General features: G+C 39.3%; 1 protein-coding gene across 1 annotated transcript; it reads right to left on the bottom strand.

Annotated features, from left to right (window-relative positions):
* Window positions 1-1,571: 1,571 nt before the first annotated feature.
* Window positions 1,572-26,043, bottom strand: LOC134573589 (cytochrome P450 2F3-like). Its single transcript, XM_063433374.1, has 10 exons — window positions 26,002-26,043; window positions 24,323-24,829; window positions 21,836-21,998; window positions 20,596-20,745; window positions 20,190-20,350; window positions 19,391-19,567; window positions 18,830-18,977; window positions 18,553-18,740; window positions 3,598-3,739; window positions 1,572-1,872 (listed from the first exon to the last, which is right to left on the bottom strand). The coding sequence occupies exons 1-10, from the start codon at window positions 26,041-26,043 to the stop codon at window positions 1,691-1,693; spliced, it is 1,860 nt and encodes a 619-aa protein (XP_063289444.1). The 3' UTR covers window positions 1,572-1,690.
* Window positions 26,044-27,013: the final 970 nt, after the last annotated feature.

Below are 27,013 nucleotides of genomic sequence, written 5' to 3' on the forward strand. Positions count from 1 at the left end.
TGGCGCTCCAATCAGTTATGTATCAATCTTTATTTAATTTATTAATAGCTTCCCAGTACTCAGCCTAGTGACATATAGACCCAAGAAGGGGAAGCTGTGAGATGGTGACACTGCGTAGAGCGGAGGTGAAATGGGAACATGAGGTGGAGAGGGGTGACATGATGTCAGTGGGGAAAGATAGATCTAGGTAGGTGGATAGATGGGCAGGAAGATAGCTAGACAGACACACCGATGGATAGACGGATAGATAGGCAGACAGACAGACAGATAGACAGAGAGACGGATAGATAGACAGAACGATAGACAGATAGACAGATGGATAGATAGACAGACAGATAGACAGAGAGATATACAGAGATAGATAGATAGATAGGTAGGTAGATAGGTAGATGGACAGACAGACAGACAGATATATACATAGACAGACAGACAGATAGATAGACAGACAGAGAGATATACAGAGATAGATAGATAGATGGACAAGCAGACAGATAGACAGACAGATAGATAGACAGACAGATAGACAGAGAGATATACAGATATAGATAGATAGATGGACAGGCAGACAGGAAGATAGACAGATAGACAGATATACAGAGATAGATGGATAGATAGACAGACAGACAGACAGATAGACAGAGAGACGGATAGATAGACAGATAGACAGATGGATAGATAGACAGACAGATAGACAGAGAGATATACAGAGATAGATAGATAGATAGGTAGATGGACAGACAGGCAGACAGACAGACAGATATATGGATAGACAGACAGACGGACAGATAGATAGATAGACAGACAGATAGACGGACAAGCAGACAGATAGACAGACAGATAGACAGACAGACAGATAGACAGACAGACAGACAGATAGATAGACAGACAGATAGATAGACAGACAGATAGATAGACAGACAGACAGATAGACAGAGAGATATACAGAGATAGATAGATAGATGGACAGGCAGACAGGAAGATAGATAGATAGATGGACAGGCAAACAGGAAGATAGACAGATAGACAGAGAGATATACAGAGATAGATAGGTAGATAGATAGATAGATGGACAGGCAGACAGGAAGATAGACAGATAGATAGATAGACAGATAGAGAGATATACAGAGATAGATAGATGGACAGGCAGACAGACAGATATATAGATGAACAGATAGACAGACGGATAGATAGACAGACAGACAGATAGACAGAGAGATATACAGAGATAAATAGATATTAAATTTATATTAAATCCACTGTCTAGTGAATTTCAAATTTTAGGCCCAAACCACCAAATTGGATAATTTCCTAAGCCATCTATGTTTCTATTTTTATTATTTTTGCCTAACAATTTACATTTGAATTCCTGACATTTTATATGTAAAGAGTAACCATGTGAGTGTTTAAACTGCTATGTATGCTGGATTCCTGCAGAGGGCGCTCTATGTACTATCTAGCTAGTCCCGGTGTTACAATGAACGAATAAAGCGTTTGGGAAATAATTCAGCGGAGACATTTGGTGTCAGTGGTGTTAAAAGACTTTGCATGGATATACAATCCTCAGTGCGAGCTTACTAAAGCTGTTTCTAGAGCTCCCCTTTCATATTTTGTATGTGGAGCCGGTGTAGGTAGGTTCCTTCCCTAGATATTACAGTAAATGTGCGGATTATTTAATTATCTGGGCGGGTGACTAACGAGGTATAACACAGCACTTGTAATCCATGGGCACCGTGCCCAGGCCAGTTGCGATGGGCTCGAGCTTTATCTCCTCTTTCGATATCGTTGGATTAAAGTTGAAGTTTTGCAGAAAAGATGTAAAGAAAATAAACAGCTCCATTCGAGCCAGGGTTTCTACTAAACACATCCGCTTACCTGCAGAGGGGGAGATGCAAATATTGGTTAGAAAGCAAAATATTTGATCAACTAAATAGGAATGGTGCTTATTCATTGGCAAAGCATTCGGGAACCTCATGGGCGGGATCATCGATTGCAGGGAATCTTATAATAGATTGTTATGGAGCAGGGAATAGGTGGAATTTATATCAGTAGATTAAACATCAAAATTAGCCTTATCCATTGCACATTAAACATTGGAATAGTATCACAGACATCATGTATTTTGTGAGTTCTGATGCACACACACTCATCCCTGGCTTCCTGGTGCCTTATCATGACATCATATATGACTTGGAGCGGTCCCATTAGTCTCCTTTTGAAGTGTCAGCCCATGTGTTACTTTTTGATTATGTATATACACTTGTGACATCATGGTTCTCTGTGACCAATCACAACCCAGTATAGGGTATACATACTTCCTGGTTGTCCTTGTTTCCTTGCCCTGTCGTGGTTCTTGATACATGAGAGTGTGTTTATACTGCGTATTGGATTTCCTGTTTTCTGACCTCAGCTTGTTTGACTATTCATCTCTTCCTGTTATCCTGACCTTGGCCTGGATATCGATACCAAGTATTTCTGTAATCCTGACCTTGGCCTGACTATCGATACCAAGTATTTCTGTAATCGTGACCTTGGCCTGGCTATCGATACCTGTCACGACTGCTAGTGTGGTCCAGCACGCAGAAACTATGTAAACATATACATATAAAAGGAAAGGAAATAAAAGGACAAAGCATAAACCGGACCTTAGAATGGCCGGACTAATACGCTAGAGACAGAGAATGGTCAAAGGGAAAGCCGAGGTCAAGGAAGCCAGAAATACACAAATGCCGTTTAACAAGCCAAGTCAGGGGAACCAGAATTCGGAATAACCAGGGAAAAGCCAAGATCAGTATACCAGGAAATCAGAATCACAAAGATAAACACACTCTCAGGAAACCAGGAACAGGAAACCACGACAGGGCAAGGTACTGGGGTGAATTAGGGATTTAAATATCCCTCTCTATGCTCTGATTGGTCAGAGGGTGACCTCTGACCCCAGAACGTGCGCGTGCGTTGACGTTGTGACGTCACGCGCACGTTAGTATAATTTTGGGGGGCGGAACTTGAGATGGACGCGACCACGTGGTCAGCGCCATCTTTGATTTGGGCGCGACGCCCAGAAGACGTGAAGGAGCGGTTCCCGGCTCGCCGACGAGCAGGTAAGCTCGCGATGTCGGCGAGGCCGTGCCGGTCGGGCACGGCTGCGCCATGCCGCGGGCCGGTAACCGCAACAATACCATGTATTTCTGTAATCCTGACCTTGGCCTGACTATCAATACCATGTATTTCTGTAATCTTGACCTTGGCCTGACTATCGACACCCTGTAGTTCTGTAATCCTGATCTTGGCCTGGCTGTCGATACCGTGTATTTCTGTAATCGTGGCCTTGGCCTGGCTATCGAAACATGTATTTCTGTAATCATGACCTTGGCCTGGCTGTCGATACCGTGTATTTCTGTAATCGTGACCTTGGTCTGGCTATCGATATTGTGTATTTCTGTAATCCTGACCTCTGCTTGTTTCTCGTTTATTCTCTGTCTGCTTGCAGACATTTCATATATCTGCTAATCATTCTGCTATAAATATGACCACCTTCTATGTGGTACAGAAAGGGTTACAAAGTGCAGGGTAAAAGGATATATAATTATATTTATTTACCGGCAGCAAAAGGCATGAGTGCCTCCTCCTTCTTAAAGCAACCTTTGTCATCCAGGAAATGTTTGGGGTTGAACTTGGATGGTTCCGCAAACTGTGTGGGGTCACGGTGGACAGAAGTCAAAAAGGGGGTGACATAGGTGCCCTATTAAAATAAACAAAGTATAATGTTATTATTGTTATTAAGTAATTTTGATTCTTTAAACGTGTCATTAATTGACAACAGGGAGCTATGTGACGCAGACAGGGAGAGACAGACTCTATAGTGGAAGAGACAGACTCTATACTGGGAGAGACAGACTCTATACTGGGAGAGACAGACTCTATACTAGGAGAGACATACTCTATAGTGGAAGAGACAGACTCTATGGCGGGACTCTCTTCAGTCTGTGTCACCCAGCAGTGGTAAGACTATACAGCACATTATGCAGTGATATAATATCTGGCACAAATGTACTAAATTATATTTAGCAATGATCCCATGGAATTATAGTTCCATTGGATATTATTAATGGTTAATTCCACAGATATTCTGGATGAGTCAAGAATGAGTTATTTTAATTATATCTTATTTAATCTAAACATTACATTGGTTGGACATTCCTTGTTCAGCTCAGTCAAACAATTGTTTCTTACTGTGGGGATATTTATGGGATAATAATAGTAAACAGAGAGAATTACCCACTATTTTAATTCTCAGATCCCAAAGATTGTATCGTGTAAGTGAAATGTATATCATATAATAAAATCACAATTTGTTATAAAAATATATACAGTTTATTTTTATATTCAAATAATAATAATAATAAGTAACATGTGTGATAATAATCAATGGAAATTCAGTATAACATGAGTATGCAATACAATATGGTAATACAAAAACATTTCTCAATGGCTAAGACCGTCACAATTGTCAAGAAGATTTATGACTGTCTTTCACAGAGACAAAGAAAAAGTTTCACAGAGAGAAGAGAATTCCTTAGAGCTGCAGCGTAAAGTCGTAAAAACTTAGCTGACAGAGTAACCCTTTCAATGCGAGCTAGACCTCCTAAGTAATTAAGATCTACTCTTATGTAATTTTAAATAAAATAACATTTAACCAGTCATTAGTCATTTCCTAGATCCATCCAATGAGAAGAAATCTATATGTTCTATAAGCTGATATTTTATTAATTTGTCTAAACAGATAGTTAATCTTATTTATAGCAAATCAATACAGCTGATAAATGTCACGATATGCTAACATGTGATATGTCACATAAATACATCCTTATCCTAATTTCATCTGCAGAATGAAATGGTTATAAATATATACTTCTTAGTTAACTAAGATTTCTAAATATCGAAATCTGATTGTGATTTATTCAGTCATATATCATGCTACTAGAAAATATTAATTAATTTAAATTAATTAAATGAAGCCAGTATATTTACCAGTTAATAGATATTCTCACCAGATGTTCTCAGGTAGCTAAGTGTCAAGGAATGTTTCTCTGTATTTCTCTCTTAGCCTGCTTCCGACTCTTTTGCCTTGATCTTTGATTGCTCTGATTGCCGATTGCCTGATTGCCCTGATTCTCTCAATCTTTGAATCTCTGAATGACCCTCTCTTCCCTTTGTCTTAACTTTTAAAGGGACAGATTTTCTGTTCGTCACTGGCTAATAACAACACTGTGGTTCCCTTCTAGATAACCATTTTAGTATTTGGACTCTAGATGGCAGTCTTGTCCCACTAATCATACCTATCCAGGAAAGAGGTAACTTTTCCTGGTGGCTATTTTGACGTCATTTTGGCTTATCTATATAGTGCCATAATTTTAAGTATCCTTTCACTTCAAAGGGTCTTTCTCAATTTTGGCCAGACTATGTGTCTGCAAATTCTGCTATAATTTCTAATATTGACAGTTTAAACTTAATTTCAACTTCCACTCACAATGGGATCTTGTTAGATATAGAAAGTAAAATTCAATTATTTAATCTTCTGTCACCTATGTCTGGGTTTAGAATTTATTCTATTCCATTAGCATTTAGACAGTCTGTCCATCCCCCGTTCTCATTTCTTATCTCTAGGTTGTATATACTAAGCATTCTTTAGCAAAGGGAAAGTTTTAGAGAAAGGATAGAAATTTTGTGTCTCTTTGTTGACTTGAAAATAACAAAATGGAGTCTGGTCTGTTCAAAGTGACTTCAGAATATACACCTTGTATTTCTATCATAGCACAAAAAGTCTGCCGATATAAATACCCTGAAATTACGCAAAATGCTGCCAAGGAGCTTGCCCATGCTCTAGTAATTTCCCGCATGGATTATTGTAACCCTCTCCTAATTGGTCTTCCCAAGAGCCATATTGCCCCTCTACAGTCTATAATGAATGCCGCCGCCAGACGGATTTTCCTCTCACACCTCTCCCCTCTGTCAGTCCTTACATTGGCTTCCTATATCCTATAGGAGTCAATTCTTTTTTTTTTTTTTTTAAATATATCTTTATTTGATTTTAAAAAAGATTTTAAGTCAAAGAACATACATCATACTTTTTAAATATCAAAGAACATACATCATACCAAATACAAAAATATAAACAGTTACGACAGTAGTATTGACCATCAAACCATTCAAGCTATATCATATAACTTCCGTCGAAGTACATTCTAAGTCCTGCATACATACAAACTGGGAGTAGACCGCAACATACAATAGGATCAGTTATACATACATAATCAAATTTTATCATTTAAACACTTCAGTGTATTCATCCTAAATAATTATTGTTATTGCTCATTATTTTCTAAGAATTTTAGACATTTCTTACCCATTTCATACTTCTGTACAATATCCCTCCTCTTAAAAAGCCACCAAATATGAATAAAACTTCCCAAGTTGCTTCCACATCTCCAACATATTTTAGATTCATTGTGATCAATTCTATTTAGTCTCATTGGCACTAAATACCAGCGATAACAAACTTTATAATGTGTCTCAAACAGTGTAACATTGTGAACACTCCTTTTTAACTGTGTCAACATATTTCCCCACTTTATTGGGTCTATTTTTAGATTACATTCTTTTTCCCAACTTTTTATTTGTTTGGACCTTATATTTTTAGGGATTGCTCTTATCAGGGCATAGCAATTTGCCATATTTTTCCGAGAGCTATTGTTTCCAAAAATCTGTTTTATGAGGATACTACTGATTATATTACTCTTAGCAAGTGATTTATCTATAAAGGATTTTATTCTTAGATAACGAAAAACCTCAGCCTGAGGGAGACCAAATTCCTTAGATAAAGTTAAAAAATCTTTGATTTTATCTCCTCTTAATATATCTTCCAAATTTTCAATTTTCATATCCTTCCAAGAATCTATTTTTAGGTCTGGCATTAGGGCTTCTAGTATTTCTATCTTCATAAACCCAAAAATATTTCCCAAGATTTTTAGTTTTTTTCTAATCTTATTCCAGTCATTCAGTAAATACTTTAGAATTACACTATTAATTTCTTGCCCGAGCTTCTTGGGTTGCCAGATATATCTAAATAGTTCTTTTCCATTTAGGTCTTGAGTCTCTAAACCAAACCAGCCAGATTTTTCAGAATCTTTTTTGGTTAATAACTGTGTATGGAATATGATAGAGGCTTCATAGTGACCTACTATACTCGGAAAGTTCACCCCTCCATGCTCTACAGTATTTGTTAATTGATCTAAACGAATCCGGGGTTTTTTCCCCTTCCAGATAAAGTTTTTAATAAGCCTCTGTGTTATCTCCAGCCATGACAATGGGATTTTTAGAGGAACCATTCTAAAAAAGTATGTCCATCTAGGCACTATGTACGCATTTATTACATTTATCCTTCCTAGCCAACTAAGAAACAGGGGGTTCCATTTTTTTAACGATATCCCAGTGGACTTCAGAAGCCTAGTAAAATTAATCTCCACCATTTTGTCCAATTTATCTGATAATATTACCCCTAGATATTCAAAACTCCCCTTCGCATCCGTAAAGCAATATGTCTTCAAAAATTCATTTTTCCACTCTTTGCTACAGTTCTTAAATAACACAATTGTTTTATCTGAGTTTATTTTGTAGTTTGAGATAGTACTAAATATTTCTATTTCTTTTATCAAGTTGTCAATTGATCTGGTTGGGTCTATGAGGGTCAAGATGGTATCGTCTGCATACATACTTATTTTTAATTCTCTATCGGAGGTTGGTACTCCCCGGATATCTGGGTTTTCTCTTATTCTAATTGCAAAGGGCTCCATTGAAAGAATATATAGAATAGGTGAGAGTGGACACCCTTGCCGTGTGCCATTTTTCAATGGAAACCAATCTGAGCATAGATCTATGCCGACTACTCTCGCCATGGGATTTTGGTAAATAGAGCCTATTGCTGACAACATCCAACCATCTATGCCCATTGCCCTTAACACCCCCATCATGTATCCCCACCCGACCCTGTCAAAGGCCTTTTCTGCATCCAGTGACAGGGTCAGGAGGGGAATTCGCGTTCTATCACTCCAATCCAGAACATTGATCATTCTTCTTATATTAGTACTAGCCTGTCTAGTTGGGACAAACCCTATCTGGTCTCTATCTACCAGTTCCATAATTATCTTTTTCAACCTATCTGCCAATATAGATGAAAACAGTTTTGAATCGACGTTAATAAGTGAAATCGGACGATAGTTCTTTAAATCTTGCGGATCCTTATCTTTTTTATGAATAGGGATTATGTTTGCCTGTAATAATTCTTTAGGGCCTGTACCTTTCAATGAGATTTCATTATATGTTCTAGTCAAATATTCTACCAAAATATCTCCATATATCTTATAGAATCTATTGGTCAGACCGTCTGGGCCAGGGGTCTTATAGTTCACAAGTTTTTTAATAGCACCTGTAAATTCCCTAATTTGTAGAGGGGCATTAAGCATTATTTTTTGATCTTCAGAAACCCTGGGGAGATTAATTTCCCTCAGGTAATCATTTATAGCCTCTTCTTTTGATTGATTTGGTAAATTATACAATTTTTCATAGTATATTTGAAATGCCTTTGCTATTGTTTCTGGTTTTCTACAAATTATTGATTCATTTCTAATACTACTAATCCTATTTTTACCATTTTTTGTATTCTTAAGTTTTTTTTGTTAACCATTTATTGATCCTATTACTATCATAGTAAAAATTGGATTTCATCCTCTCTAGATTTTTCTCTATTCGTTCTTTCTCCATTTTTTCTATTTTCATTTTAATCTCAGATAGTTGTTTAGATGATTCATTATTTAAAAATCTTTTATTTCTTCTGGCCAACAGATAGTATTCTATATATAGTTTTTCTCTAGTCAGACCTCTATCTCTTTGGATCCTTTTTTTAAGTTTAATCAGATACCCCCGTACTACAGCTTTAAATGCACACCATATAGTGGTTATTGGGAGTTCTTCTGAGATATTTTCTTTAAAGTACAGTTGAATCAGTTCTCTAATTTGTAGTTGTTCTTTACTATTCTTCAAAATACTATCATCTAGACGCCATGTCGTATTAGGTCTATATTTTTTGACATCATTTATAGAAAAAATAATATAACTATGGTCTGACCAGACATTCTCTTCTATATATATGGTTTTTATTTGTTCTACTAAATTAGCTTCCCCCAACACATAGTCTATTCTGGAGAGTGAGGAGTGTACCCTTGAGGTGTGCGTGTATTCTCTTTCCTCTGAATTAAATACTCTCCATATATCTAATAAGTTATTTTCTAGAAGTATATTTCTCAGGATCCTAGCTTGATTTATCAAATGTTTAGTTATGGGTTTATTATTTTTTGTTTTTTTATCTAGAACTGTATCCACCACACAATTAAAGTCTCCTGAGATGACTAATAATCCTGTTTTGACTTTATCTACTTTTTCCATGATCTCTTTAAGACATTTCGTTGGTTGTACGTTTGGGAGGTATACGTTTACCAAGGTGTAAACTATCTCGTCCAACTTACATATTAGTATCTGATAACGTCCTTCTATGTCTACATCTTCGTATATGATTTCTCTATTTATATTTTTTGAAAGGATTATAGCCACTCCCAGTGGCGTACACACAACCCATGGGGCCCCGGTGCGAAAACTGATCCGTGGGCCCCCCCGCGCGCGCGCTTACGCTGCGCGGGCAGGGGCCGCAACACATGGCAGCGGGCACCGGGTCGCAGGGCTGCGACCTGTGTGACCGCGGTATGTACGCCAGTGCATGCATAAACACATACACTTTAAGGACCACTACAGACACCCAGATCACATCAGCTCAATGAAGTGGTCTGGGTGCCAGGTCTCTAGTTTTAACCCTGCAGCTGAAAACATAGCCGTTTCAGAGAAACGGCTATGTTTCACTGAGGGTTAATCCAGCCTCAAGTGGCTGTCTCATTGACAGCCGCTAGAGGATTTTCTGCGATTCTCACTGTGAAAATCACAGTGAGAAGACGCTGAACGTCCATAGGAAAGCATTGAATAATGCTTTCCTATGGGCGGTTTGAATGCGCGCGTGGCTCTTGCCACGCATGCGTATTCGGAGCTGAGAGGCGGAGAGATTCCCAGCGCCAAGGGAGTCCGGCGCTGGAGAAAGGTAAGTGCTTAAGACACACACACACAGAATCTCATGAACAGACGCACACATTTACTGACAGACACACACTCAGTGACAGACATACATACACACTCACTAACAGATGCACACAAACATACTCAGTAACAGACACACACACTAACACACACACTCTAACACACACACACACACTCACACACACACACTCTAAGACTAACACACACACACGCTAACACACACTCACACACACTAACATACACTCACACTCACACACTAACATACACTCACACACACTGACACACTCACTAACACACACTCACACTCTAACACACACTCACACACTAACATACACTCACACACTAACATACACTCACAAACACACTAACATACACTCACACACACTAACATACACATACACTCACAAACACACACTAACATACACTCACAAACACACACTAACATACACTCACACTCTAACACACACTCACTAACACTAACACTCACAAACATTTTTTTTTAAATCCCCCCAGCCTCCTTACCTGTGGGAGAGCTGAGGGGATTGCCTGGGGTCCAGTGGTGCTGCTGGGCTCCTGGGGGGCCGGTCACCCGGTGGGCAGGCAGGCTGGCGGGCGCGCGAGGGAGCACTGTCTCCTGAGTGCTTCCTCTTCAGCTCCCTCGCGCGCCGCGTACTGATGCCGGAGCCGGAAGATGACGTCATCTTCCGGCTCCGGTATCAGTGCGGTGCGCGAGGGAGCTGAAGAGGAAGCACCCAGGAGACAGTGCTCCCTCGCGCGCCCGCAGTACCGGCCAGCCGGATGACAGCAGGGCCAGCCTCGGGGGGCCCGGAGGTGGCCGGCTCCTGGGGCCCCCAGGAGAAGAGGCTGGCCCAGTGACATACATACCGGGTCGCAGGGCGGCCGGGCCCCCTGGTGGGCCGGGCCCGGTCGCAGCCGCGACCCCTGCGACCCCGGTATGTACGCCACTGGCCACTCCTCTTTTCTTTTTCTTATTCAAGGCAGCTTGTGAAATTATCTCATATCCTTCATAGGTCCACCTATTCCTATCTTCTTGTTTCCAATGTGTCTCCTGCAACATCGCTAAATCTATTCCTTTTTTTTTTTTAGCAATTCTCTCATCATAACTCTTTTATATGGGGTATTTAGCCCTTGTACATTTAATGAAATACACTTCATGCTAGTTATATTTTTCAAGTAACACCTATTCCTGCTGCCATCCCTCCCACATCATTCACACACGTCTGAGCTCTCATAAAACAGAGAAACTCATTCCCAATCATTCTTACTTGTTGTTTCAAGAGATAATAAATATTAATCATCTCTTCAACCTGTAAGCCTTGACAATATCTTGTGTACCGTCTAGGGCTAAGGTCTGTTTCTGACCTTAAAGTGGTAGCTACTCAGGGGCAATCAGAACATTCTTATATATTTGTTTAAATATGCAGCCATTATTTCCCCCTCCCTCTTTTTCCCTTTGGTCCCACTCAGTGAGACAGAGAAAGGGGAGAGAGGGGGGAGAAAAGAAGAACAAAGAGGAAAAAAAAAAATAAATAAAATAAATAAATTCACTTCCAATGTGCACACAACAATATATCCACTCTATTTATTTATAATCTTCCATGAATCACTATTTCATCTCACAAAACTTTTGGTGAAACTATATATTTTCCCTTAATACTTAATTGTTCTTATTAGTTTACCCTTAATTCCTTATTTCACCTTAATCATACAAAGTGCTATATTGTCGTGATCATTTATGTCCCCTAAACACACTCCATCTATTGTATAGATCTTTTCCCTATTTTTTTTTCCTTTCTTCTCTTTCTCCCTCTTTCCTTTTTGTTTAGGAGATCTCTTATTAATTTATCCATTTTTACATATCCCTTATTAACATATCACAATCAAAATATCACCCCTCCATTTCCACTGTGCACATAGCAATATATCCACTCTATTTATTTATAATCTTCCATAGATCACTTTTTCATCTCTCAAAACTTTTGGTGAAACTATATATTTTCCCTTAATATTTACTTGTTTTTATTAATTTACCCTTAATCCCTTGTTTCACCTTAATCATACAAAGTGCTATATTATCGTGTTCAATTATATCCCCTAAACACACTCCATCTATTGTATAAATTCTTTCCTTTTTTTCCTCTCTTTTCCCTTTTCCCTTTTGTTTAGGAGATCTCTTGTTAATGTATCAATTTTTACATATCCCTTATCAACATATCACAATCAAAATATCACCCCTCCATTTGTGCAAATATCTTTATATCCATCTTATTATTTATAATAGCTCCTGTGATCCTTTGGTCTTTTCATCAAAAATCCTCTCTAAGTCCCAAAATACCTCTCATAACTCCATTGGTGAGAATATAGTGTTACTCTTGGTACTTAATTGCTCATATTATTTTACCATTACTCCCTATTTCCCCTTATACAAAAAAAAAAAATCCCGTTCGAATTATATCCCTTAACCCACTCCATCCATTGTATTTATATTTGTGAAATCTCATATTGAGCTTATCCATGACTACGAATCACATTTCAAATATCACATTCAATACTCCTATTAACCTATTATTAATTAATTATTTAAATATTAGTTTTACCATCATTTAACATTTCCCCCTCGTACCAACCGTTCCCCCCCGTATACAAGATTTTCTCTTTTTTTCCCCTTTTTTCTTCCTTCCTCCTCCCTTTTAGGAAACCCAACCAATTGCTTCTTAACATTACTCATTGCATGGGGAGAGCGGGGAAGAGAGGCAGAAAAAAAAATAAAAAAAAAAAATCCCTTCTTTCTCCCATCTCCTATCACTTTTCTCCACTCCTCTTCCCTTTTTCGCCAGAGCTCTTGCATTTTTGTCCTTATTACTTAAATTGTTGAGATGTCCATTCTTCTAGTTCTTTTGGGTTCATAAAGACTTTTCTTCTATCATTCCAGTTTATTGTAATAGCCTTGCCTGGTCCCCATCGATATCCAATATTTCTTTCTTTCAATGGTTTCAATTTTTCAAAGTAGCTTTTTCTCTCCATTCTTACTGCTCTGGATAAATCTTGGTAAATTTGGATATCTTTGAATTTGTCATCTTCTGAAATTTTTTTACTTCTTATTGCATTTATTATTTGCTGCTTAGCTATCAGGGAATGAAGAGTAACAATCGTATCTCTAGGAAAAGCATTCTGGATTCCTTGGGGTTTCTTAATTCTATATATATTTTCCATACACACTGCCGGAACTTGAGGTTGTAGATTTAATGCTGCAAACAGACCGTTCAGATAGTCCTTGATTTTATCATGCGAAATAGCTTCTGGGATATTTTTTATCCTTATGTTTTTAGCTCTCATTTTTTCTTCCATCATGTTTAGTCGATCTTCTAAATTTTTTAATTCCACCTTTGTTTTAATTTGTTCTTCTGTAATTAGATTATAGTGGTTAGTTATTTGTTCTTGAGTTTCTTCCACTTTAGCTATTTTTCTGTTAATTTCTTCCATTTGTCTTGTCATTTGAGCTGTACTGTTTTCTAATTCTTTCTTGAAAATTTCAGTTTGATTATCTAAACTTATCTTTATAAAGTCCTGGAAATTAGTTATTGAGCCTCTTTTATCTTCCAATGTTGATTCATCCAGAAAAGATAGATCTTCACTCTGTTTACTATGTGGTGAGAAGAAGTTTGAAACAGTTTTTTCATTTTTATTATCTTTTTTGACCTCCTTGGTTTTTTTTGAGATCTTTGGCATCGCCATCTTTACTTAATATTATATCAAGAAACCAATATGGAAATTCTTTATTCCTTTCTCTTCCTCTCTCCTTTTTCTTTCCACTTTATCCCTGAAAATTTCTCCCTTTCTTTCTCTTTCTTGGAACAATCAGTTCTTTTGGTCAATTTCTATGGTCATAACCTTTTTGGAGTGCTAAACCCCTTATTATGTTTTGGCCTTTATACTGTTTTTCTCTTCCAGTTGTATGATCCTATTATTTACAAGATTATTTACAAGATTATTTACAAGAGGTCCAGAGGTCCAAATAAGGTCCAATTAGAGGTCCAATGGTGCCAATCAGAAAAAATCAAACATTTTTGATTTCAAACCTATAAACTTACAGTTCCAGCGATTATATTTTAAGTGGTATCAGCCACTTCATCAAACAACAGAAATCCTTATAGTTGTTTACCAGGTGATAGATAAGCTAATAGCTTTTCTGCTCATCTATTATTTGAGCAATCGGTCGTTGCAATCAATTCTTGTGGTCATAAACTTTTCATAGTATTAAACCACTTATTATATTTTGACCTCTATACTGTTTTTCATCCAGTATTGTTATAATCTTGTTATTTAGGAGATTGTTTGCAAAAAGTCCCTTAGTATCAGCCAAAAAAAAAAAAAAAAAAAAAAAAAAGGGTTCAAATTCAGCTCTATATTCTTGCAATTCCAACAACAATTATATTTCAAAGAATAATATCGGCCACTTCTTCAGAGTAAACCAAACAAGAAAATCGTTGTAGTTATTTACCAGCTGATAGTCAAGTATACGGCCGGATAATCGATTATAACTACACACAGCATTCATGCCTTATATTTGTATATACCCCAAGTCCTCATCTCCTCATAGCTGCGTCCGCATTACTCCAGACTGGGCTGCTGCTGCTTATCGTTTCCCGGACGGACTCAGCCTAGACGCCATACGCCATTCCCTCGTGGCTGCACCTTCCTCCCGTTCCGTTCCGTTACCCCTGTTGAGCTCCACCTCCTGGTGCGCGCTCACGTCACATCACGTCGCGCTCCGTCGAGTTTAATTCCTCCGGAGTCAATTCTACCACCTCTAATGCTCGCCTTCCTATTTCTATCTTGCAACTGTCATTAGTCTAATACTATCCTTACCTTTTGTGTCACTTTATCCAAGTCCCACTAGCATGTAAGCTCATTTAGCAAAGCCCTTAACTGTTACTGTGTGTCCAACTTGTCTGGTTACAACTACATGTTTGTTTGTCCACCCACTGTAAAGCACTGCGGAATTTGTTGGCGTTCTCCTCTGTATATATTAAGGAAGAACCCATGGCAATAGATGTGCAAATGATTGCTACTAAAAACTTGCAGAATAATTGTAATTGGTTAACTCAAGACAAGGTGCTGCAGCAACTAAAGAAAGTTAATATAAACAAAGCTCCAGGGCCTGACGGTATCCATCCACGTGTACTTAAGGAACAAAGTGTAGAAATAAGTGAACCTCTGTTTTTAATCTTTCAAGATTCTTTTCTTTCAGGAAGTGTTCCAGAGGATTGGAGGAAGGCAGATGTGGTTCCTATATTCAAAAAGGGTTCAAAATCCTTGCCTGGAAATTATAGACCTGTGAGCTTAACTTCTGTGGCTGGTAAAATATTTGAAAGGTTATTAAGGGATAATATTCAAGAATTCCTTGAGAAGAACGTGGTTATCAGCACGGTTTTATGAAGCACAGGTCGTGTCAAACTAACTTGATTGCATTCTACGAAGAAGTAAGTAGAAGTATAGATCAGGGTGTTGCAGTGGATGTGATCTATTTGGATTTTGCCAAGGCATTTGATACAGTTCCACACAGAAGATTAGTGTTCAAACTCAAGGAAATCGGTCTAGATGAAAATGCTTGTTCTTGGGTAGAACATTGGCTTAAAAACAGAGTACAAAGAGTTGTCGTTAATGGTAAATTTTCAAGCTGGACAGAGGTGGCAAGTGGTGTCCCTCAGGGGTCTGTTCTGGGACACCTTCTATTTAACATGTTTATGAATGATCTTGAAGACAGCATTGAAAGTCATGTTTCAGTGTTTGCAGATGACACAAAACTTTGTAAAATAATACAATGTGAGCAAGATATTACTTTGCTGCAGATGGATTTAGATAGACTGGAGGACTGGGCACTCAAATGGCAGATGAAATTTAATGTTGAAAAATGCAAAGTGATGCACTTCGGCGTAAAGAATACACAAGCAACGTATGCCCTTATTGGAAGCGAATTAGGGATAACAACACACGAAACGGACTTGGGAATTGTTATAGACAACAAACTTGATGGACGCAAGTCTCTTTTCAGCTATGTAACTATGTAACTATGTAACTATATATAAATAATAACAATAATAATTCAAAGTGCTAACCCATACCTATAAAACACAGAACAATTCTAGTCCCTCTTATATCTCTTCACAGATCCATAGGTATGCCCCTTCTCGGTCTCTCCACTCTGCCCATTGTCAGGATATTTATATCGGCAGACATTTTGTGCTATGATAGAAATTAAAAGTGTATATTGCCAGAGTCACTCAGAACAGAGCAGACTCCATTTTGGATTTCAGGCTAACAAAGAGACATGAAATTTCTATCCTTTCTGTAACACTAACCACTTAGCCGGAGCAAAGGAATGTATTATATAAACAAACCAAGTGATACAATGAGTCTAACAGAGAAGGGAGATGGAATACTCTTCTTAATGTTATCTTCACACAAGAAAGCCAGACACCAGATAAGACTCAGTAATTAATTTTACTTTCTAAATTTTACAAGGCCCTATTGTAAAGCAAAAGTTGAAATTAAGTTTAAACTGTCATTTTAGAAATTAAGACAGAAATTGCAGACACAAAGACTGAAAGAAATGCTTTGAACTGACAAGTAAACTTAAATTATGGCAGCCATATAGATAAGCCAAATTACGTCAAAATCGTCATCAGGAAAATTTAACTGTTTCCTGGATAGGAAAGTTTAGTGAGGCGATACTACCCTCTATGGACCAAATACCTAAACTGCAATCTGCAGGTTAAACACACCTTCAATGTCCTATTGGCTTATCAAGTAATGACGAACAGAAAGTCTGGCCCTTTAAAAATCAGGATCACAGGCTAAGTGAGGAAGTAAGCAAGGAGTCAGAGAGTAAGCAAGGAGTCAGAAAGAAGCAAGTGAGTTGAAAAGAGTTGGAGTTTGGGCTTCCAGATTCGGACATGCAGAGAGGCCTATGACAGACATTCACTCTGAGACAACTCAAGAAACACTCCTTGACACTTAGCTACCTGAGAACATCTGATGAGAACATCTACTTAACTGGTAACTATGCTGGTTTTATTTAATTAATCAAAATTAATAAAAAAAATTCTAATAGCATGATATATGACTGGATAAATCACGGTTAGATTTCAGTATTTAGAAATCTTAGTTAACTAAAGAATATATAGTTATAAACATTCCATTCTGCAGGTGGAATTAAGATAATTATATATTAATGTGATTATCACATGTTAGCATACCGTTGTTTTTATCCAGGTGTATTGATTTGCTCTAAAATAAGATAAGATATCTTTTTAGGCAAATTAAAACTTGGTTTATAGAATATGGTAGATTACTCTTATTGGATGGTTCCAGGAAATAATTAATGAGCGGGTTTAAATGTTATCTTAATTAAAATTACATGAGAATAGGTATTTTATGCCTAGGAAGATCTAACCAGCATTGAAAGGGTTATTAGTTAACTGCTAGCCAAAGTTTTATGGCCTTTCGCTGTGCTGTGTGAAAGACTTTCTTTCTCTGTGAAGCCCCTCATAAATCTTGTCTTGACCACTGCTGTGTTAACCATCGAAATGTGTATTGCCATTATATTGCATACCATGTTATACTAAATATTCATTGATTATTATCGCGCATGTTACATATTATTATTATTTAAATTGTCACAATAAATTGTATCTATTTTTATAACAAATTGTGATTTTATTTATATGGAATACATTTCACTTACATGATAACGATCTTGGGATCTGGAGAATTGAAATAGTGGGCAATTCTCGACTGTTTACTACTATCATCCCATAAATATCCCCACACCATGACCTTCTCCTGTCCGCTGCTCGCACCCATACAACCAACTCATGCTTGCAGGACTTCTTGTGGGTGGTTCATTTCCTATTGAATAGCCTACCTACCCCCATCACACTCTCCCTTAGTCTTCAATCGTTTAAGAAGTGCCTTAAAACCCATCTCTTTAGGAAAGCTTATGGCCTCCCAGAGTAACCTCTACCTTACATACCTGTCTCTTGCTCTCTCCTAAAGGGCAGCACTCTACTCTCTCCTCCAGCTCTGCCTCACTCCCACCTTATTTGATTGCTATTTCCTGTCCTAATGTGTTTTATACCCCACCTCCCAGAGACTGTAAGCTTGTTTGAGCAGGGCCCTCTTCAACCTATCGTTCCTGTAAGTTTTCTTGTAATTGTCCTATTTATAGTTAAATCCCCCCTCTGATAATATTGTAAAGCGCTACGGAATCTGTTGGCACTATATAAATAGCAATATTAATAATAATAATAATAATTGTCTTTTATATTCACTAACCTTTGGGAGGTTGTATCCTCTGTAAAAAGTGTCCCGTGAGGTACTTCGAGGCAAGCTGAGAGGAATAACATCACAAAACCTCATTAACTCATGAATAACGGCATCGGTGTATGGCATTTTGCTTCTGTCTTCCATTGATGGACTGCGGTTCCTGCCCACTACCTGGTCAATCTCTTCTTGCATTTTCTCTGGCGCAGGGTAGACAAAGGAGTTTCTTGGCAAATTTCTGATGAACAGATCCATGGTTGTGACAGAAATTATATTGTTGTGAAATTACCTGCTATCTCTGGATATTTCATGAGGATCAGAATACCATATCTCAGAGTGGTACTGATAGTCTCTGTACCACCAAACAGCAGATTGTGAATGGTCATCACAAGCGATTGTGTATAAAAGGCTGGATCAGGTTGGTCCTTGCCATATTCCTAAAATCAAAATCAGGGTTGGTGGTCAACATAAAGGAGGTGCTACCAAACATGAAGCACTTGCAGGTGACGTTGGGGTTGGGATGGAAGATTGGAGTTATTTTGATAAACATGACCCCTTGATAACCATGACTCCTTCTAAAAACTAGACATGGACAAACTCAGTATATTCATGTGTCAAAAGTTAGTGTCCTCCTGACCTTTCCCTAGTCATTAAGTAGTTTCCATTAGATATTGACATTGTGTTTACCATCCCATTTTTCCTGATTTCCTGTAAATTTATATCCACAGTCCATGGTTTTACCACCTGCCATGAATCCATGAAATCATCGCTTCTGTTTGAGAAATCAATCTATTTATGGACTAGACTTCAAGAGACTGAGATTTGAAGTAAAACATGTGTTTTCTTTTACCTGCATGATCTTGATGAGGAAGCAGTCAATGTAGTCTCGGGGACAACTGGGGTCCAACGTCTTCTCGTGGTATTTTATACTTTCCAGGGCAATGTCGGTTATATCTTGATAATTTTTGCGCATTCTCTTGTGAGGGCCGGGCAGATAGTCCATGAGATCAGGGTACATGTTGTAGAGCTGGATATAAATAGAATTGAAGCTTTCTGTTATTTTACTTTATTTTATTTTGTACATTTCACCCCTGGTCATCCATTTTCAATAATCACTGCCACTAATATCCTCATTAACATAAATCCCTTAACCTTCATTCTTCTACCTGGCCAATGTTTCACCGTCTTGACCAACAATATTAAAGGATACGATTTGTTGTATTCTAATATTTATGTTTGAATTGGAATTGGAGAAGAAAATGTCCTGCTTAACAATTCTTTTTCTATTGGTCCTCAATTCCTTATTTGGTAAATGAACACCTTCAAAATAACTTGCATGACTGCCTCCCTTCATAATAAAAATTCAGAATGCCCCCCAAAATCCATTTAATAAGCAATGCGTTTTTATGAGTTAACATATGTGTTGCGAAAATCTGAAATTATGTAACTGATTTAGAAATTGTTTGTATTTCTATATCGTATGGAAATCTAGGCCAAAAGTCACCGTTTCCTGAATAAACCAGTAGTTCAATAAACCAGTGTGTTCTTTAACCATGATGAATAGGACAGTCCAGTTCTTTAGATGGATGAGAAAAAAAACCTTATCTTGACCACCTCTACTGGTCTTTTTTTGATTTCTCCGTACTTACCGTACCCCACATACTACTCATTATACAGAAATTGTTGTTAATGCTGTTGGTTATTGCTATCAGCCTCTTGTCCTCGTAGTCAAAGCGACTCCCGAAAACAATTGAGCTGATTACATTGGACACTGTGTGGGCAAAGTAGCCGGTAAGATCAGTCGGTGATCCTATAGAGAGATCAAAAAGATGGGTTTTAATAAGAGTGTTTTACGATCTTTAAAGGGTCCTATCCAGTTCCATATCTTTATAGATCATCATCACTACCCCTTTATGTCTAATGTCAGGATAGTTTCTTTAGACTTTCTATCTGTCTGTCTGTCTGTCTTTCTGTCCATATATATATCAGTCCATCCATCTAGTTTACTTTTCAGAGTACGAACAGTCATTTAATAACCAGTCCCCTAAGACCCACTCTTTGTTTTGGAGAGTTCTGCTATAAGGAAGGAAGCCTCCTCTTGAATCCGCTCCTCTATGCTCTTCTTCCCCATTCCAAAGTTTCTCAACGTGGTTAGAATAAAGCGTCTTAGACTCTTCCATTTCTCCCCGTTGGTAAATGCGACATCTGTGGGCAATAAAAAGTTGTAGCTTAATAATAGAGCAGGTCAAACTAGTTATATTATCTCTGCTAACGTGAACATCAATGGGGAAACACTCAATCTTGCAAATATATTCATATGAATGATCACGTAGAACAATATCGTTGTAAATATTCTCTTAGAACTGTTAACGGAGATGACCAATTTTTGGAGGGATATGCATGAGTAAATACATTTGCCAGTGGAGGCGTAGCTCTGGCTGTATAAAGAAATTAAAGTGATTGAGCAGTGAGACTTCACAGACATAATCTATACACCTGAAACGGATATTAAGTTACCCGGAGATATTCTTCATTAAAATAAAGTTCTTTTGGTGACTATAGTGTCTCTTTAAGAAAGCCCTTTTCTTAATTTAGTCTTACATTTGTTTTGCAAATAACTCCATAATTTGCTATCTTCGCGTGGGATTTCCATATATAAGGATACCAATTTAGGAAGCAATCTACTAAACAGCTATAAGTTCAAAAACAAAAAGACTTTTATAATTCTGCTCTTTACGCAGTTGAACAGATAACTCTTGAATTTACTATGCTTATGAGGTATTGCCATATTTAGGGATATCAAATAAGGGAGCTATCTACTAAACAGCTCAAAGCCCTTGTCTTTATTTTGCACTTTCAGTAGTTTACTATATATTTCTCCCTAATTTGCTATCCTTATCAAACTGTATTGATCAAAAAATAATTCATTTTCGCCTGTTTCATTTTTGTTTAGGTTTTCATTGATTTAGAAATTAAGACGCTTCCGAACCTCCAAATTTGGATGATTTCAGACAAAACTTCGATTCCGAATGAAAGTAATTGAACTAATTGCTCATCATTATATTTTAAAAACATTTACTATGGCTCCAGTGAAGGGGCAACAGGGCATTTTAAAATTAATTACCAGTAGAAAAAAAATAGAAATATTGTAAGTCAGAAAAAATTGGACATAGGGGTAGGCAATTTGAAAGAGGAGCTTAATTTGTTCTAATTACATGAAAAGGAGAATTTAGCATTTTCACTGCTCTCAGACAGGATTAGGAGTTATTGTTTAATTTTATAGAATGTGGTGTACCATGATTATTGTAGTAGTTCAAGAATACCGGATAGTCCCCTCTATCTACGAATGCGTCACCTTGGTCAATCAGAGCCTCTTTTACGGCTTTATAGCCACATATCACGAGCCCTGGATTGGGCCCCAGGTATAAGGTAAAGACTGGCCCATACTTGTCTTTTAGCTGTTGGAAAATTATCAGAAAATTAAATGTTTGATTAATCTAAAACAGCAAAAAAATTGGTTATATTGACCTGCCTTTTGAACTGTATATATACATCCACCTACCTGACACCAGAATGGTAACATTGTGATTCTTATATAACTGAACAAAGTCCCAATAAAACTATATAATTCCCTCACAATGCCCTCCATGAGGAGACACCAGGCGCATGTTGATAAAATGGTTGTAAAACAGAGGCTTATACGGTTTTCCCATGAATATTGGAATTAAAATAATAAACATACAGCAGGTTTGTTGAGTGCCATGTTTGACTGCATATTAGAAATATGGCAAATAAGTCAAAAGAATGTAAAAGATATATAAAAAAACAAAAGAGCGCAACAAATTTAAAAGTTCCCATTATTAAAATATAAAATTCATTAAAAATAGCTGCTATACACTTAAAAGGAAATTCTCAAACCGTCTCAAGCAAGTTATAAAAAAAAAAAAAGGGTCAACGCTTAGTCAATAATCCCAGAAAGCAGTGTCTCAGGGTAGTCTTAATTTCGTCACATTAATATAGTGTAGAGTTCCAAAATTGATTTTCCACCTTCACCTTCACTCCATTAGGTAGCTGGTTCAGTTCAAATATTAGAGATCAAGATGTGCAGAAATCAGCCGAACCAAAGGGACGCCAAGATAAAACACCGCTCAGATAGTCTGTATGTTCTGTAGTGGCAAAAAAACTCAGTTCTACGCGTTTCGCCCAAGCTGAGCAGGCTTTTTCAAAATGGGGAGGTAGCCGTGCTAAATTGGAGCTGTCTTAAAGGGATAGTTGCTGCTGTGGCAGACCTTTTCCTGTGTCTTCCAACTTATCCTAAATTGTTCCAATTTACTTGTTATAACAATGCTCAATAGCATAATACTAAACATAAAATATAAAGTTTGCATAAAAACAAATTTTTTTAAATTAAGAATTCTTTTATATAAAGAAATCTTTGTAATTAAATGGGATCAGTGGAAACAGGAGATACTGCAGTGATATTTAAAATTCTAACTAACGACCTCAAATAAAACTTCTTAAATCTTGACAATTCTATTAAAAATCATTATACTGAAAATCCACATAATGTATCACGATTAAAAAAAATCACAATTTCAAACTAAAATACTGGACCTAATATCCATACAAATGATGAAATAACCATTGATATTGAAATATATCTTCTTATTAAAAAGCTTTATCCATGCGGAGTTATTAAGTAGTTAAATAATATTAATTAATTCTAATTCTGCATTCAGACCAAAAGGAACTAGAGTCTTTAAATGATATATCCAGAACATTTCTCGGTTTGTCAATATTTTACATAAATCGCCACCCCTCCATGGGACATTTATAAGTTGCATCCTGCAATATTTTAACGTTTTGGGATCACTATAATGGCAATCCATATAATGCTTCGATAAAGTGTGTGTAGCGGGCCCTGGGTAGCCCCGCTGGTTACTTCTGCTAGTAATGAATGAAGAGACCCATTTCCCTCCCAGTAACCAGACGACACGCAGTTCCAGGGGTATTGGCCATTCTCAGCTTTATACTTTCCCCATGCAAGGGGTGGATCACACATGAAGACAATGTCCCCTCCCAGGGTCCTCCTCCGCCCAGGGATCGTGTAATAGAACCGGAACCCCAGTCCCTTTGTCCCCTGTTCCTGCCACTCCGTGTCCCCTCCCAGAGCCCTCCCACTTCCAGGGGTCCCCTGACGGAAAAGGAACTCCAGTCCCTTTGTCCCCTGTTCCTACCACTTAGTGCCCCCTCCTAGGGCCCTCCCAGGGGTCTTCTTCCCAGAAGTCTCTGTATCTGGGGGGTCATAACACGGGAAACCTCCCGCCTCTTTACTGCCCAGCGACAGAGAGCCCACCAACCTCCACCATTGTCCCGAAAGGATGTCCCCCCCCAAGGATGTCTCAGGGACCCCCAGAATGGCAACCGTCATGAACAGCCATCATTTGGGGACTCCAGGCCGGTAGCTTGGTAACGATGGGCCGCTGCTCGCTGTGAATGAGAGTCCATGGGGGTGGTGGACGAGGCTGGGGGCAATCTCACTTGAAGTGCCCAGGCTGGTGGCACTTGAAGCAGTTCTGATCTTTCCCAGGACCCGGGGAGTTACGGTCCTAATTAGGGGACCACTGTGCGGGAGGGTTGCAGCAGGGCTCGGCTGGGGCAGAAGCCCTGGGGCTGCTTGGTAGCTGGAGGTGGGAGCTGGGTGTTGGAACCGTCAGGTTTCAGCATACTCATCCGCCTGCTTGGACACTTCAGCGAGGGTCTTGGGCTGGCTATCTCTCACCCATTCTTGGGCCTCAGTGGAGAGTCCATTGTAGAAATGCTCCAGCATGAATAGCTGAGGTACCTTCTCGGGGGACTTCGCTTGCTGCGAGGCCACCCAATTCTGGGCAGCTTGGTGGATCCGGCATGCCCACTCTGTATAGGAGTCCTTTTCCCCTTTTCTTATCCCTCTGAACGTCCGCTGGTATGCCTCCAGGGTTATGGCATACCTGGCCAATAGGACCTCTTTCACAACTTCGTAGTCACGGATCTGGTCTTTGGATACGGCTCGATATGCCTCTGCCGCCCTTCTTGTCAGCTCATTGCCCAGAATGGTGACCCAGTCTGCATGGTCGACTTCTAGCAAGAGGCACTGCCACTCAAAGTCATGCAGGAAATCTTCAATTCCCTCTTCTGCGTCCCTGAACTCCTTGAAGGCAGTATAGGGTAACTTCAGTTTGTGTGCAGGGGTAGTCAGCCCCTCTCTTGTCCGCTGTTCCTCGGGTGGTGCGGGAGTCACCCCCTGCTTCTGAGCCAGGACGAAGACTTGGGTCTCAGAGATGAGTTTGGTAAGGTGTTCCGCTGGGGGAGGCTCTCTCCATAAGGCCAAGCACTGCCTTATTGCTTTTTTGAAGGCACCTTCTTCACCCTCCGGCGGTCACGGTATGCCTGATGATGAAGATAGGAGTCACAGTGTGGAAATGGACTATCAGGGCCTGGTGCAGGGTAACCACACACCCCCTGGTGTTGAGCACCAGCATTTGTGTGGCCACATACCAGGGCCCTGATGCAGCTTCTACGGATCCCAGGAGATAGATGATAATATGCAGACCTCCCAGGACCTGGATAGGGAGGCTCTGCAGCAGATATGTATCCGGTACTAGAAACAAGGCAAGACTAGAACAGGCACCAAACAAAATAACAAGACAAGACTAGAAGAACCCAGAACCGGAGCAGGACAGAAAGCAGAACCCAGAACGTGTACACAATACATGAGGGAAATATTAACAGGACAGGACTGTACATGAACTAGGAATACAAGACAAAATAAAACAAGAGACACAAGGCAAAACAAGAGGAGATATAACTTAGAGCTATATATGTAATAAACATTGGAGATTTAGACATACATAAATGGCCAAGAAGTATGCAGCCCACCACTCTGCCAAAGTACTCCAATTACGGTGGGTCCTAACTGCCTAGTTATGCATGACTAAATAAACAACAATAAAACGCACACAGTGCTTACCTGCAAGGAAAGGAGCAGAGGAATGATACCACTGCTAGCAGGAACACACTGAAACAAAACGGATAAATGGAAAAGGAACGGGTGTGACAACAAAAAAAACAAACATTTAAAGGAATCCAGGAGACTGAGAATTCCAGGAACGGAATAAAGGAATGAATCTAGAAAACCCAGCATAAAGAAAACCAGACATAGAATAGAAAACCAGAAAAATCAAGAAAAACTCAACAAGAATTGTAAAAAGAGTACTGGAAATTAGAAGCCAAGACAGAAATGATCCGCAACAGGAGCAGGATGTGACACCGGCTGTGGGGAAGCCGCCTCATTTCTTCGCTGGTCGTCCTCCTTGACCCTGTTCCTGCCACTTAGTGTCCCCACCTAGGACCCTCCCCCCTCCCAGGGGTCTTTTTCCCAGAAGTCTCTGTAACTGGGGGGTCGTAGCGCGGGAAACTTACCGCCTCTTTACCGCCCATTGACAGCCCGCCAACCTCTGCCATTGTCCCAAAAGGAGCACCCCACCTATCTCAGGGCAACCATCATGAACAGCCGCCATTCACGGGGTCCCTGTGTGAAACCTGGAAAAGGAAGTGTCTCCTTTCCGGACACAGCGTTCATCTAACGAACGGGCTGCCACCCAGGGGAGGCATGCTCCGAAGCTTCCTGTGCAGTTTGTGGTTTTGACACCTCGTTATGAGGTGTGAATGTTCTATATCAATATTCTAAATGAGGTTTCATGGAGGTCCCAGTTCAGGAGGTGAATGGAGTCCCTTCGTGGCGGCACTCCCGAACAGGGAGCAGGCAGCTCAGACAAATTTCCTTCTTATGTTGTATACACGTTCCCTCAATCTTGTTTTCATCATTCTTTTTGTTTGTCCCACATACTGAAGACCACATCTGCACTCCAATTAGTAAATCACCTGTTTAGAGTGACATGTGATGCAGTCCTCAATATCATATTTTTTATTTGTTTTACAAGATTGGAAGTTAGTAGTTTTTCCAAACGGTGGTCCTATGTTTTTACATATATTGCACTTCCTGAATTTGAAGAAACCTTTTTCGTCATTCAAAAAGTATCTCTCATCGGGGGCGGATCCTGACTGCTGACCCGGCCAGTCGCATGCTGCTTGAGCTCCGGGCCAAGAACCTAATAGTACCGGCCCAAACAAGCCTTTGAAACACAAAATGCCACAGTGGGCCACTTACTCACAGCCTGGTGACAGCATCTATGAAGCCTTGAGGCCGGCGGGTGACGGCTCCAGGTCGGGACACAGTTGCAGCCTGCGGAAGGTCGAGACGAGGAGAGACAGCCGCTCTCCACGCTCTGAGATCGATGGCGGGGTCCGGGCTTGCTCCCACCCCACCCCCCCATGGACCGGCGGGGGTCATCCCGGTCCTCCCTGGGCGGATCCGATGCTCACTACATCATGCACTGCCTAACACCCACTATGACCAGCACCTTGGCACAGA

This window comes from Pelobates fuscus, chromosome 9, assembly GCF_036172605.1.
Source record: "Pelobates fuscus isolate aPelFus1 chromosome 9, aPelFus1.pri, whole genome shotgun sequence".
NCBI classification, from domain to species: Eukaryota; Metazoa; Chordata; class Amphibia; order Anura; family Pelobatidae; genus Pelobates; species Pelobates fuscus.

Bases quoted from the DNA above. Each gene is read 5' to 3' on its own strand.
- LOC134573589 (XM_063433374.1), bottom strand. From the start codon at position 26,043: ATGGCAGAGGTTGGCGGGCTGTCAATGGGCGGTAAAGAGGCG. The intron at 24,830-26,001 runs GTAAGTTTCCCG...GTCCTGGCTCAG, and splicing joins CAATGGGCGGTAAAGAGGCG to AAGCAGGGGGTGACTCCCGC. The intron at 3,740-18,552 runs GTTAGTGAATAT...TTATTTTAATAG, and splicing joins GAGGATACAACCTCCCAAAG to GGCACCTATGTCACCCCCTT.